Source organism: Tachysurus fulvidraco, chromosome 9 (assembly GCF_022655615.1).
Source record: "Tachysurus fulvidraco isolate hzauxx_2018 chromosome 9, HZAU_PFXX_2.0, whole genome shotgun sequence".
Lineage (NCBI taxonomy): Eukaryota > Metazoa > Chordata > Actinopteri > Siluriformes > Bagridae > Tachysurus > Tachysurus fulvidraco.
Window position 1 is genome coordinate 28,908,440 of NC_062526.1, and position 14,915 is coordinate 28,923,354.

A 14,915-nucleotide genomic window follows, 5' to 3' on the forward strand; every position below is an offset into this window, starting at 1 on the left:
ACCCCCCATCTCCACCTTCTTAGATCCATAGCATCTGGTCAGGTACCAACTACTTTCAAGAGAGAAGGGTTATTCCCATCCTAAAGAAACCTGCTCTGGATCCATCAGATGTCAGTAACTACAGACCGGTATCACTTCTCTCATTTCTTTCAAAAATTCTTGAACGCATTGTCTATAATCAACTGTCTGTCTATCTCTCACAGAACAACCTCCAAGACCCCAACCAGTCTGGCTTTAAAGCAGCTCACTCTACAGAGACAGCCCTTTTGGATGTTTCTGAGAAACTACATGTTGCTAGATCAGCCAAACTATCATCCGTCCTTATCCTCCTTGACCTTTCATCAGCGTTTGATACGGTCAACCACAAGACTCTCTTATCCTCCCTCAGGAGTCTTGGGATTTGCAGATCAGCTTGGGAATGGTTTGCCACAGCTTCTGACTGGATCTCAGCATGTTTGGCAGAAATTTCAACATGGATGACTGCTCATCAGTTAAAGCTCAATCCTAGCAAAACTGAACTGCTGTTCATCCCAGGTGATTCATCCCCAGGTCATGATCTTGCTATATCCTTGAACAACGATCTGATCTCCCCTTCAGCCACAGCTCGCAACCTTGGGGTAACCATGGACAATCAACTGTCCTTTCTTTCTCATGTTGCTAATGTGACTCGCTCATGTCGGTTTCTTCTCTACGACATTAGAGGGATTCGGCCATATTCCCCACACAGACTGCTCAGGTACTTGTTCAGTCTCTTGTCATTTCTAGACTGGATTACTGCAATGCACTGCTGGCAGGTCTACATATGAATGCAATCCGTCCTCTGCAAATGATCCAAAATGCAGCTGCCCGGCTTGTTTTCAACCTGCCAAAGTTCTCACATACCACCCCGCTGCTGCGATCCCTCCACTGGCTTCCGGTAGCTGCACGCATCCGGTTCAAAACACTGATGCTGGCCTACAAAGCCAAAAATGGACCAGCTCCCTCTTAACTCAAAGCCCTCATCATTCCTCGCACTGCACCCCGCAACCTCCGATCTACCAGCACTGCTCGACTGGTTCCACCATCTCTCAGGGTAAGAGGCAAGTATACTACAAGACTCTTCTCTGTACTGGCACCAAGGTGGTGGGATGAACTTCCCCTAGAGGTCCGGACAGCTGAGTCACTGGATATTTTCAAGTGGCGATTGAAGACCTACTTATTCAGGAAGCACTTCAACTAGCACTTCTTTCCCTATCTTTTGCATTTAAAAAAAAAAAAAAAAACCTTTGACACTTTTTCATTGTAACTTTGAATAAATGTTTCAAACTCATGTTTTAAGTATGTAACCCAGTGAGCAGCATTAATGTATTCAGTGTTAGAGATTTAAGCTCTTATGTACGCCGCTCTGGATAAGGGCGTCTGTCACATGCTGTAAATGTAAATGTAAATGTGTGGGTGTGTGTGTGTGTGTGTGTTGGTGTATGATTGTGTGTGTGTTGGTGTATGATTGTGTGTGTGTTGGTGTATGATTGAGTGTGTGTGTTGGTGTATGATTGTTGAATCATTGGTCAGTCTTTACACTTTTTAGTAATCTTTCAATCATAATATTTGTTCATGCTTTTCATACTAATATAAAAATGCTTTTGGTCACCAGGTCTAGTGACAAATGACAATCAAACCTCTCCAATAGAATACTCAAACTGTGCTGGTAAGAAGCCTTGTAATCTTTTGGAAAGATGTTTGGTAATTCTTTATAAAGAGATACTGTCATTTATACACACAGACACACACACACAGACGTATACACACACACACACACACACACACACACACACACACACACACACACACACACACACACACACACACACACACACACACATATGTATATATAAAAGCAAAGAAACATATAATTGTGTATATTGGTTAGATTAACCTGCTAACATTTTTATCTTATTGTGATTTACAGATTGTGTGGACAACTGCAAGGACTTTGTTGAAAGTATAAATCTCTGTTTTTATTTAAATATTGACAAATGCATTAAAATCTTAATTTTAGGAAAATGTATCTCTCTGATGCATTAATATGAATATTGCATTTGTATCTGATGAATCTAAACCTTTTATATTTTGTAGGTGATGATTTGTGCCAGGCTTTGTGTTATGGTAATGTTTATGTTTATTATGTCCATTTATGGATCTGTTTAATCATCATTTTTGCATATTCATGCTTATTAGTAAGATTAGTAAGAGCATAATGCCACCCTGTGCAACCATTTAACAAGTTGTTAAATGTTAATGTAAGATTCCCTTACAAAGGAAGGGACTTTAATGCAGGAGTGAAGGCAGGATTATTGGAGTATTAATTACTGTTTATTACTGTGCATGACTGTTTATGACAATGTACACATGTACATCTGCAAAGTGTGACGTCTGTAACAAATGGATTAAATACATGAGTTATATAATTATTATCATAATTATTATTGTTATTACTATTGTTGTTGTTGTTGTTGTTGTTGTTGTTGTTGTTGTTGTTGTGTTATGTAGAATCTCTTTTGTAGATATTTGCTCACCTTGTTCACTGAGTTCAGACTGTGAACGAATTCTACTAATTGATGGAGGATTTACTGGACAAATACAAAGCATCTGTAAGATTTGTTATTATATAAGATTTTAAACATGTCATGAAATGTATTAAAGAATTTAATGAAGAATTAAAATGACATTTTATAATACAATAAGCCATGATTTTTTTTCACACTGATATTAATATTGCTTTTAGATACAAACCAGACTTGTGTAGGTAATAATTCTGATCACTCCATTTGCAAGAATATGTTTAACGGTAAGAATAATATAAAGAACACTCATTCTTTATGCAGTACAAGATCATTCATTCTATATTTAATTTAATTTAAGCTACTGAATGTCACATTTCTTTTGTTTCTGCAGGATCATCACCATTCAACATTTCAACCTGCATTTTATCATTTGATACACAAAAGGAAACAAATAGAGGTAAGTTTGAAACAGAAAGAAAGAATAAACATACGTAGATATTGTACATAACCATACATAATATACCAAAATAAACAAAAAATACAGTTTTAAAGTGACGGTTTAATGTAAACAAACTTGTGTGACAAATTAAGGGCCCCTTAATTAATCATTTAAACAATTAACAGATTAAACGGGATAAATAATTTGATTGATGATTCAAATTATTAAAATTCAGTATATAATAGAGTTCAGTTCAGACCAGACACATTTACAGAATTTAGCAGACACACTTATCCAGAGAGACTTACATTTTATCTCAACTGAGTAAGTGAGGGTTAAGGGCCTTGCTCAGGGGCCCAGCAGTGGTAACCTGGTGGAAGGGAGAATTGAACTTCTGATTGGTGATCAAACCAGCTGCCACCCCCTGTGCTGTAAAGTAGATATGAGGGTCTAAATCTATCAGCCTGGAAAGGGGTACAGGTGTATCTACTGTTAGGACTCCTGTGAAACAGTGTAAGAGCCATTATCAGTAAATTGAGAAGAAAGTGGTGGACAGTGACAGTGGTGGACAGTGACGGTGGTGGACAGTGACAGTGGTGGACAGTGACGGTGGTGAACAGTGACGGTGGTGAACAGTGACGGTGGTGAGCAGTGACAGTGGTGAAGAGTAATGTTGGTGAAGAGTAATGTTGGTGCACAGTGACAGTGGTGAACAGTGACAGTGACGAACAGTGACAGTGACAGTGATGAACAGTGACAGTGGTGAACAGTGACAGTGACGAACAGTGACAGTGGTGAACAGTGACAGTGACGAACAGTGACAGTGACGAACAGTGACAGTGACGAACAGTGACAGTGGTGAACAGTGACAGTGACGAACAGTGACAGTGACAGTGACGAACAGTGACAGTGACGAACAGTGACAGTGACGAACAGTGACAGTGACAGTGACAGTGACAGTGACAGTGACGAACAGTGACAGTGACGAACAGTGACAGTGACGAACAGTGACAGTGACTGACAGTGACAGTGACAGTGACGAACAGTGACAGTGACGAACAGTGACAGTGACGAACAGTGACAGTGACAGTGACAGTGACGAACAGTGACAGTGACGAACAGTGACAGTGGTGAACAGTGACAGTGACAGTGGTGAACAGTGACAGTGGTGAACAGTGACAGTGGTGAACAGTGACAGTTGTGAAGAGTAATGTTGGTGAACAGTGACAGTGGTGAACAGTGACGGTGGTGAACAGTGACGGTGGTGAACAGTGGCCTGGCAAAGCAATATTACTCCAACTCACTTCACTTAAGGACAGATTTCATTCATTTAAAAGCTGGGTTTTGTGTTTCCTCGTGTTCCCCGTGTCTCATATATTACATTCTGTATGACTTTTTAACAGTCCATGTTCATGTTTTTTTTTAAAGGGGTAAAAATTGGTCACCCAAGTGTAGAGAGAGGGGAGAGTCTGGGAAAATCCAGCAGTTCTGCTCCTGTGTGCTCTTTTGTGAATTCATAATTTACTTTTTAATTGAAAACATTTAATTAAATTCTGAATGCAATAATTCCATTAGACTTTATACTTTATTGTAGTCAGTATATTTAATGAAGGTTTGTCTTGTTTATAATCATTTCCTTCTAGACTGCAGTTTCTTAAACAGTGGTGTGTGGTTAGTGAACGACACTAAAAACAACACCCTACAGATCAACATCACCAGGAACCCAACCATTAGACCCAAAACCCCCATCTGCTTCGTGAAAGGAGCTCAGAGCTGCGTGCAGATAAATGGTACAGACAAGAGGAGCACAGATTCTACAGCTAGACATCATGCTGAAGAAATATTAAATATTAATATTGTGTATTTACAATGGTGTAGTGTGTGTTACAGTGTGTGTGATGTGTAGTGTGTGTTTCAGTGTGTGTGATGTGTAGTGTGTGTGATGTGTGTGTGATGTTGTGTAGTGTGTGTTACAGTGTGTGTGATGTTGTGTAGTGTGTGTTACAGTGTGTGTGATGTGTAGTGTGTGTTACAGTGTGTGTGATGTGTAGTGTGTGTTACAGTGTGTGATGTGTAGTGTGTGTTTCAGTGTGTGTGATGTTGTGTAGTGTGTGTTTCAGTGTGTGTGATTTTGTGTAGTGTATGTTTCAGTGTGTGTGATGTTGTGTAGTGTGTGTTTCAGTGTGTGTGATGTTGTGTAGTGTGTGTTTCAGTGTGTGTTACAGTGTGTGTAATGTTGTGTAGTGTGTGTTTCAGTGTGTGTTTCAGTGTGTTACAGTGTGTGTAATGTTGTGTAGTGTGTGTTACAGTGTGTGTGATGTTGTGTAGTGTGTGTTACAGTGTGTGTGATGTTGTGTAGTGTGTGTTACAGTGTGTGTGATGTGTAGTGTGTGTTACAGTGTGTGATGTGTAGTGTGTGTTTCAGTGTGTGTGATGTTGTGTAGTGTGTGTTTCAGTGTGTGTGATTTTGTGTAGTGTATGTTTCAGTGTGTGTGATGTTGTGTAGTGTGTGTTTCAGTGTGTGTGATGTTGTGTAGTGTGTGTTTCAGTGTGTGTTACAGTGTGTGTAATGTTGTGTAGTGTGTGTTTCAGTGTGTGTTTCAGTGTGTTACAGTGTGTGTAATGTTGTGTAGTGTGGGTTACACTGTGTGTGATGTTGTGTAGTGAGTGTTACACTGTGTGTGATGTTGTGTAGAGTGTGTTTTAGTGTGTGTTACAGTGTGTGTGATGTGTAGTGTGTGTTACAGTATGTGTGATGTGCAGTGTGTGTGATGTGTATTGTGTGTTACAGTGTGTGATGTTGTGTAGAGTGTGTTACAGTGTGTTACAGTGTGTGTGAGATGTTGTGTAGTGTGTTACAGTGTGTGTGTGATGTTGTGTAGAGTGTGTGATGTGTAGTGTGATGTTGTGTAGTGTGTGTTACAATGTGTGTTACAGTGTATGTGATGTTGTGTAGAGGGTGTTACAGTGTGTGTGATGTTGTGTAGAGTGTGTTACAATGTGTTACAGTGTGTGTGATTTGTAGTGTGATGTTGTGTAGTGTGTGTTACAGTGTGTTACAGTGTGTGTGATGTTGTGTAGAGTGTGTTACAGTGTGTTACAGTGTGTGTGATGTTGTGTAGAGTGTGTTACAGTGTGTGTTACAGTGTGTGTGATGTTGTGTAGTGTGTTAGTGTGTTACAGTGTGTGTGATTTGTAGTGTGATGTTGTGTAGTGTGTGTTACAGTGTGTTAGAGTGTGTTACAGTGTGTTACAGTGTTTGTGATGTTGTGTAGAGTGTGTTACAGTGTGTGTGATGTTGTGTAGAGTGTGTTACAGTGTTACAGTGTGTGTGAGATGTTGTGTAGTGTGTTACAGTGTGTGTGTGTGATGTTGTGTAGAGTGTGTTACAGTGTGTGTGATGTTGTGTACAGTGTGTTACAGTGTGTGTGATGTGTACTTTACAGATGCATACAATTGCACTCAAACTAAAGGTATATGAGAGACTTTTTTATATCTTTATTATGATATATTATTGTATATTATTGTATATTATTGTATATTATTGTATATTATTGTATATTATTGTATATTATTATTCTATTATTATTCTATTATTATATATTATTGTATATTATTGTATATTATTATATATTATTTATCTTTTAAGATTTGACATGTTTATGAATCTATATCTCCTAATAACTGTTAACACCTAAATGTTAGGTGGACCTACTACCTGTGGGAACATGACCTGTTTGGATCCCACAAAGATTTGTGAGAAAGCTACATATACTAACAGCTGCATCGGTGAGAAATGATTTATTCTGCTGTTTTTATTAAGATATATTTACAGATATTTAATGTAACAGATCTCCTGAACATGAAGACTACCTTGTCCACGTCCTTCATCATAAATCTCACCACCATAAAAGTGTTCATTTTAATCCTGAAGTCCTAAACTGGGACGAACGTTCCCTTTAATATCGTTATTACGGTTTACCTTTCATACCATTGTGTACATTGTGTTTAACACTGATGTGTTTGCATTTTATATTCCGCGTGTAGGAACCGATTCAAACGATGACATCATCAGTTTAATAGGAGGGTCTGCAGTGTGCCGCAAGTGTGGAGATCCCTTTCAGAAAACAGAAGGAAAAGTAGTGCTTAATTTTACGCTGCCTGGAGGCTCCAGCAGTAATTGCAGCTATTCGTAAGAAAATGTCTACTATCTGTCTTTGTGATGTTTGATTTTACCAAAGTTATACAAATTACCTCGATTTCTACACCTTCATGTAGGGTTTCTCCCCAGCACAAGCACCCACCCCCACCCCCCACACACGGCAAAGTATTTGTATTCATTAAATTTCCATTTAATAGATAGTGTGTGTGTGTGTGTGTGTGTGTGTGTGTGTGTGTGTGTGTGTGTGTGTGTGTGTGTGTGTGTGTGTGTGTGTGTGTGTGTGACAGAGAGAGAGTGACAGAGAGAGAGAGAGAGAGAGAGAGAGAGAGAGTGACAGAGAGAGAGAGAGAGAGAGAGAGAGAGAGAGAGAGAGAGAGAGAGAGAGAGAGAGAGAGATTATGACTGGTGTTGTTTATTGTAAGTGTTTGTTACCTTTTTGGACCCCTTTATCATGTGTAATGTTGCTCCCATATAAAACAGTTCAGCACAAGCCCAGACATGTTTAGGGACATGATTGAAGACAATGTCCCGTCCAGAGACGAGCTGTTTTTTTTCCATCGGTTGTTGCGTTAATTCTTACCCAGATACAATAGTGCTATTTTCTGATTGGCTGTTGTGTAGCCTCTTGTTTTGATTGGCTGATAAGTGTCAGGCTCGACTAAGAGCTCCAGGGGAGACGCGCTTGGTTCCTGCCCGTTACCATAGAGACAGCGGTGCGGACTGAGACATTTTGGGCGCTGCGGCTTATTAAATATATGATAAATAGTCAGTTTTTCTGCGTGAGAATATGATGTGTGGCAGGAGAAAAGACCGAAATGAGGGACTTTCACTGTCAATGCGTGATACTTGACAGCCCTGCAAAGAGCTTCATGACAATTCACCAGATCTTCAGCTACTAGTACACGGTTCCTGTCATTTGTCCATGCATTAGTTTCAGTTGTGTTTTCACTTTCTTCGAGACCATCATCTGATGTGAAGGTGGTCTAGTCAACACTGGAAAATTTAAATAGTGCACGTAGAGAACTTTCCCCACATAAACAGTGCTGCATTCTGTCGGTCTCGTCGTTACTGCAGGCTGGTGAATCACACTGCAGTGCTGAGGACTTGTTACTGAATCTGTGAAACTCCTTTAATCTGAGATCTGCAAATTAACTTATAAATGAACTTAAACTCAGCTGATCCTTCAATCTGTGGGCAGTTTTGTTAAATAAAGCCAGTGATTAACAGGAAGTGAGTAATATATTGGTGATAAACTACACTAGACTTATTTAGTCTGCATTTTCTACACACAGGTGATGGTAAAAGGCATCTGCGTAACCCGACCCTTAATACAGAGTAAATCTGAACAATGTATGATTACATGATCAGTAAAACCTTTTTGTTTTTCTCTCTCTGTTGTATGAAGTGACACGATGAAGACACTAAATAAAATGATTTTAGATGAGATGGGGAATAAATCCTCGGTGTCCGTCTCCATGGACAACATCACGGGGATTTTTGTGAAACAGCAAAACAAGGAAGACTTTAATCCCATCTACTTTATATACTGCACCAAAGCCAACTTTAACGTAAGTATTACAAAAAAGGTGGTATTAAGTAATGAAAATATAAAATAAATGATATTTATCATTTAAAAGTAATATATGGTTTATGAATACTTTTTACAAACCTCCCAAATATCGTCGCTGTCGGGCGGAAACCTCGTATGTCCAAATCTTGTCAATTTCATATTTTTTCACATATCGATGCTATCGGTCAGTCCCCACGTGGGTCTGTTATTTTTACAAGTTATTAACCAATCTAAAGTTGAAAATGGCTTGAGCGCAAATCTCTTAACTCCATTGGACACTTCAATTGTCCACCTCTTCCTCACTCCGCGGGAGAGCTTTGCGGTGTATTTCTCCTCAAGAAGAGTCGCAACGAATCAACACGTCTTCTGAGGTAAATGCCTTCAAAAAACTGGGCTCAAAAAAAATCTTGACCCCCGCTAGTTCTGGTGCTCGTCTGAGGACAGGAATTTAGCGCAAGACAATCCACTGCAACGCCGACTAAACCTGTGCAGTGCAGATAAGATACGAGTTTTTTTAATTGCCTGAAAAATAATGATTTTGGAGATACGAGGATTCCGCCCGACAGCGACGACATATAAACCTTACAACATAACAGATGAAAGGATTAAAGGCTGGACGTATAACTCTACTCTCTACAGCCTCTGAAGTGAAGGATCTCGGTAGCTTGTTCTCGGAGAGATGTGTAGAAGGTTTAGGTTTAGATTAAAGCCCTACAACAGGGGCTTCTGAGCTTCAGACTCGTGACAAATCTGATCTTTAAAGTAAACACACTGTTTTTCAGATCATTGAAGATAAAACCCAGATGCAGACGTTTGAAAGGACGTTTTCTGTCCCGAAGGAGGCTTTCGAAAAAGCCATGAATATAAGCAACGAGACACTTTTTGCATCCTTGTTACGATTTCCCAGTTTTCCGAAGGTACACATGCTTTAATATGACTCACCTTATCTTATATTATACCCTGAGGTTTTAGTGTGATTACGTATGTAACAGCTAATCCACTGTGATCTCTCTTTAAGGACTATATGAACAGCACGCTGCTAAATAATGAGGTTTACTCCATCGACATGGGAAAAGAAATAGCAAATCTCACCAACACCTTTAATCTCACCTTCAGGAACATTTCACTGGTATCAATAATTATTATTAATAATAATAATAATAATAATAATAATAATAATAATAATAATAATAATAGAGTAGAGAACTGTTCATGGAGGAGTAGGTTACAGGTTTTACAGGTTTTTCGTCTAAATGGAACTGATGTTTAATTTTTCTGTGCAGAAATCCGCCGATCTTGTATGCAACTCTTGGAATGGACAAGGTTGTGGTATTTCAGTACATGTATACACATTCTCTCGGCTCTAAACACTCGTCCCCTCAGCGGTCTCTCTTTATTCTCTCAGCTCTAAACACTCGTCCCCTCAGCGGTCTCTCTTTATTCTCTCAGCACTAAACACTCGTCCCCTCAGCTGTCTCTCTTTATTCTCTCAGCTCTAAACACTCGTCCCCTCAGCTGTCTCTCTTTATTCTCTCAGCTCTAAACACTCGTCCCCTCAGCTGTCTCTCTTTATTCTCTCAGCTCTAAACACTCGTCCCCTCAGCTGTCTCTCTTTATTCTCTCAGCTCTAAACACTCGTCCCCTCAGCTGTCTCTCTTTATTCTCTCAGCTCTAAACACTCGTCCCCTCAGCGGTCTCTCTTTATTCTCTCAGCTCTAAACACTCGTCCCCTCAGCGGTCTCTCTTTATTTTCTCAGCTCTAAACACTCGTCCCCTCAGCGGTCTCTCTTTATTCTCTCAGCTCTAAACACTCGTCCCCTCAGCGGTCTCTCTTTATTCTCTCAGCTCTAAACACTCGTCCCCTCAGCTGTCTCTCTTTATTTTCTCAGCTCTAAACACTCGTCCCCTCAGCGGTCTCTCTTTATTCTCTCAGCTCTAAACACTCGTCCCCTCAGCAGTCTCTCTTTATTCTCTCAGCACTAAACACTCGTCCCCTCAGCGGTCTCTCTTTATTCTCTCAGCTCTAAACACTCGTCCCCTCAGCTGTCTCTCTTTATTCTCTCAGCTCTAAACACTCGTCCCCTCAGCGGTCTCTCTTTATTCTCTCAGCTCTAAACACTCGTCCCCTCAGCGGTCTCTCTTTATTCTCTCAGCTCTAAACACTCGTCCCCTCAGCGGTCTCTCTTTATTCTCTCTTTATTCTCTCAGCTCTAAACACTCGTCCCCTCAGCGGTCTGTGATTACGTGATATAATGCAGAAAACTGTGATATAATGCAGAAAACACCATTTGTGTGTATAATTGGCCATTGGTGCATTTAGTCTCGATTCACTTGTGTGTAACAGATGATTGTTTTCATCAGGGGCAACTCCGATATGGACGACTGATGGATGTAACACTTCTTATGTTAATGGCGAAGTAACCTGCTTATGCCAGCACTTAACCTTCTTCGCCGTGTTGATGGTGAAATCTTTTTTCTTTTTTAATTTTCACAAGAGTCATAATTATTTTTTATTTAATCCCATCATTTTTCACCGATAAACATATTTACAGCTCGCAAATAACAAAATAATAATTCATGCTGTTGTGCACTGGAGTAATTATACAAAATAAAATAAAATAAAGCTGTGTGTGTTTTACAGACTCTTCCAAATTCAAAAATTTCAACCTCCGACCTCAATAATCTCACCTTCATCACCTCCATTGGATGTGGCCTGTCCCTCTTCTTCCTCAGCATAGCTCTGTTCATGCACTACCTGTTAAGGTAAAAGATGCTACAGTACAGACAGACATTCTACAGTGTGTTAAAGTGTGTTACTCTGTGTGTTAGTGTGTGTTAGTGTTACAGTGTGTTAGTGTGGGTTACAGTGTGGGTTACAGTGTGGGTTACAGTGTGGGTTACAGTGTGGGTTACAGTGTGGGTTACAGTTTGTGTTAGTGTGTGTTAGTGTTACAGTGTGGGTTACAGTGTGGGTTACAGTGTGGGTTACAGTGTGGGTTACAGTGTGGGTTACAGTGTGGGTTACAGTTTGTGTTAGTGTGTGTTAGTGTTACAGTGTGTTAGAGTGTGTTACAGTGTGGGTTACAGTGTGTGTTAGAGTGTGTTACAGTGTGGGTTACAGTGTGTGTTACAGTTTGTTAGTGTGTTACAGTTTGTGTTAGTGTGTGTTAGTGTTACAATGTGTTACAGTGTGTTAGAGTGTGTTACAGTGTGGGTTACAGTGTGTGTTAGTGTGTTACAGTGTGGGTTACAGTGTGTGTTACAGTTTGTTAGTGTGTTACAGTTTGTGTTAGTGTGTGTTAGTGTTACAGTGTGTTACAGTGTGTTACAGTGTGTGTTACAGTGTGGGTTACAGTGTGTTAGAGTGTGTTACAGTGTGTGTTACAGTGTGTTACAGTGTGGGTTACAGTGTGTGTTACAGTTTGTTAGTGTGTTACAGTTTGTGTTAGTGTGTGTTAGTGTTACAGTGTGTTACAGTGTGTGTTACAGTGTGGGTTTGTGTTAGAGTGTGTTACAGTGTGGGTTACAGTGTGTGTTAGAGTGTGTTACAGTGTGGGTTACAGTGTGGGTTACAGTGTGTTACCGTGTGTTATAGCGTGTGTTGCAGCGTGTGTTGCAGCGTGTGTTGCAGCGTGTGTTGCAGTGTGTGTTGCAGTTTGTGTTAGTGTGTTAGTTTGTGTTAGTGTGTTACAATTTGTGTAACAGTGTGTGTGTAAGTGTGTGTAAGTGTTACAGTGCATGTTACAGTGTGTGTTACAGTTTGTGTAAGTGTTACAGTGCATGTTACAGTGTGTGTTACAGTTTGTGTAAGTGTTATTGTCTGTGTGTAATGGTGTGTTGCAGTGTGTGTTACAGTGTGTTATTGTGTATAAGTATTTTAGTGTGATTGTGTGGATGATCCTCATCTGTCCACAGACGAGGCCAAGCCAGTGTTTCAGTGCACATCCTCATCAACCTGTTCGTGGCTCTGTTCCTGCTCAACCTCAGCTTCCTGGTTAACGAGTCTGTAGCTAGAACAGGGGACGAGATCGGCTGTAAGTTAATGGCGGGGACGATGCACTACTTCATGCTGTCCACGTTCACATGGTTCGGCCTGCAGGCACTGCATCTGTGTTTACAGCTCACACAGAATGTGGCCGGTATCCAGAATTACGTCACCAAATTGTGCATCGCCGGCTGGGGTGAGTTCAAAACGAGAGCCATGGTCTGTACTGTTGGGACTGGAAACTGTTTTGTGACCTTTGCCCTCTGCTGTTTTCAGTGCCTGCTGCCCTGGTGATGACGGGCATTTTCATTTCTCAAAAATATGGCAAGGTGTTTATCGTCTCTGATACAGGAAAAACAGCCTCAATGTGAGTGAGAGGGACACTGGGACACTGGGACACTGGGACACTGGGACACTGAGCTCTTGTTCTGATTCCACCACGTTAGCAAACTTGAGAGACAGAAAGGTGTTAAATACTACAGAGTGAGAACACCATAGCGCACCGGGGACTTGCTTACTCCCAGTTACTCACAATGAACAAAATGAATATTTATGAGGATATTAAAAGCATCAAATGTATTAAGATATAGAACATACTTGTAGTTACATTGTCGTATAATCATATTTTAAATATGAACTTTTCTATTAAAACCATATCCTCTTGAATATTTTAATGTTAGTAAATAAAATGATATTTTAAATACAGAAAACATTACGCATTGTAAAAAAAATATAAACACATTCTAACAAATATATAATAAATATTTTTGATTATTATTGTATTTCTCTGTCAGGGCCACAGAGGTTTTGCTGTAATGCTGAACACTGATCGAGCTCACAGATAATAAACTTGTTTGATTTGTCAGGTGCTGGATCACTGATCAAACCCTGCACTATCTAGTAAACATCGGCTACTACTCTGCCATCTTCCTCTTCACCTTCCTCACCTTCGTGGTGATGCTGCGCTGGCTCTGGCTGCTCAGACGTAAATCCCCCACCATCACCTTTTCAGGGAAAAGATCGAGACCCTCAGACGCTCTGACCATCATGGGCCTGTGCTGCATTCTGGGACTGAGCTGGGGCTTTGCTTTCTTCACCTACGGCCCAATGCAAATCCCTGCCTACTACATCTTTTCCATCCTCAACTCCTGTCAGGGTGAGTGCAGAAGGAAAAGTGCTCATTCTATTAACATATCAGAATATACACTTCACTTTCTACTGACTTTCCACAGCTGTGACGGCTACAGTTCGGTTAAGTTTATGACGTCATGAGTTCTTATTATCTTTACAATTCCAGCATTTCCTGTTCACACATGTACAAGATGTCAGCAATCAGTTGATTTATCCTTTTTCTCCTCAGGTCTCTTCCTGTTTGTTTATTATTACAAGTCCAGTAGGCAGGCTGATGAAGCTGAAACATTGGAGACAGAAAGCAGCACCACCACGGTGGTGGAAAACCCATACAACAAACCAAAAATGTTCTAAATCCACGATCAGCGGACGAGAGCAACGTGTTGAACTGAAATAAATCTGACGTACATTTATTAAAGACACTCAGTTTCTTTAGCATGAGTTATTATAGCATTTTAGTTGTTGTTAAGTGTCAATTTACTACATTCACTAGTATGGTGTCTTCTCTCTCTCTCACGATCTCTACGATTTTAGATCGATGTAAGATTAGTCAATAAATATTAAGCATGGAATTTATTTTTAATATTATATTATTGTGTTTATTTATGTTCACATTTATCTAGTCTTATTTTTCGGTTGCTCTGTAGTGTATGTGAGCTTACAAGGAAGTTTAGAAGAGAATGGTTAATGGTCAATAAGACAAAACAATGGCTATCGTTTATATCTCTCCACTTTATTCCACAACTCATGGTGTTCTAGCTATGTACAGTAGTTTTAATGGTGTTACCAACATTTACTTTGTATTTCCTTATTGCATAAAGTTATAATGTTATTCCATTAGTCTGTGTTTTTAATCTCTGGATTTTTCTGTCAGAATAAAGTCAAATGAAAAATGTGTGAACTGCAATCTTAATCATTCACATATCACAAATGTTTTAGAATATGAATGGTGTTTTTTGTTAGTTTTATTGCAATAACAAACTAAACAGGATTTTTGAGTTAAATTAAATTATTATTAAATCTATTAAAAGATGCATATATACATAATAAGAAAGAAACCATGCGTCACAGCCTTTGTGATGATT

At 39.8% G+C, this 14,915-nt stretch overlaps 1 protein-coding gene across 4 annotated transcripts in view; it reads left to right on the top strand.

The window, feature by feature from the left end:
- adgrg11 (adhesion G protein-coupled receptor G11) overlaps window positions 1–14,727 on the top strand; it is a 26,984-nt gene extending 12,257 nt beyond the window's left edge. For all 4 annotated transcript variants that reach the window (XM_047817984.1, XM_047817986.1, XM_047817985.1 and 1 more), the window contains 20 exons: window positions 1,634–1,687; window positions 1,949–1,981; window positions 2,116–2,145; window positions 2,544–2,630; window positions 2,765–2,827; window positions 2,935–3,000; window positions 4,626–4,772; window positions 6,429–6,455; window positions 6,688–6,771; window positions 7,030–7,174; window positions 8,550–8,712; window positions 9,497–9,631; window positions 9,733–9,843; window positions 9,998–10,037; window positions 11,076–11,176; window positions 11,356–11,477; window positions 12,630–12,895; window positions 12,976–13,066; window positions 13,566–13,855; window positions 14,060–14,727. In XM_047817984.1, the coding sequence (XP_047673940.1) occupies window positions 1,634–1,687; window positions 1,949–1,981; window positions 2,116–2,145; window positions 2,544–2,630; window positions 2,765–2,827; window positions 2,935–3,000; window positions 4,626–4,772; window positions 6,429–6,455; window positions 6,688–6,771; window positions 7,030–7,174; window positions 8,550–8,712; window positions 9,497–9,631; window positions 9,733–9,843; window positions 9,998–10,037; window positions 11,076–11,176; window positions 11,356–11,477; window positions 12,630–12,895; window positions 12,976–13,066; window positions 13,566–13,855; window positions 14,060–14,184 (2,180 nt within the window). In that variant the 3' untranslated portion in view covers window positions 14,185–14,727. The remainder of the gene's footprint in view (window positions 1–1,633; window positions 1,688–1,948; window positions 1,982–2,115; window positions 2,146–2,543; window positions 2,631–2,764; window positions 2,828–2,934; window positions 3,001–4,625; window positions 4,773–6,428; window positions 6,456–6,687; window positions 6,772–7,029; window positions 7,175–8,549; window positions 8,713–9,496; window positions 9,632–9,732; window positions 9,844–9,997; window positions 10,038–11,075; window positions 11,177–11,355; window positions 11,478–12,629; window positions 12,896–12,975; window positions 13,067–13,565; window positions 13,856–14,059) is intronic.
- Window positions 14,728–14,915: the final 188 nt, after the last annotated feature.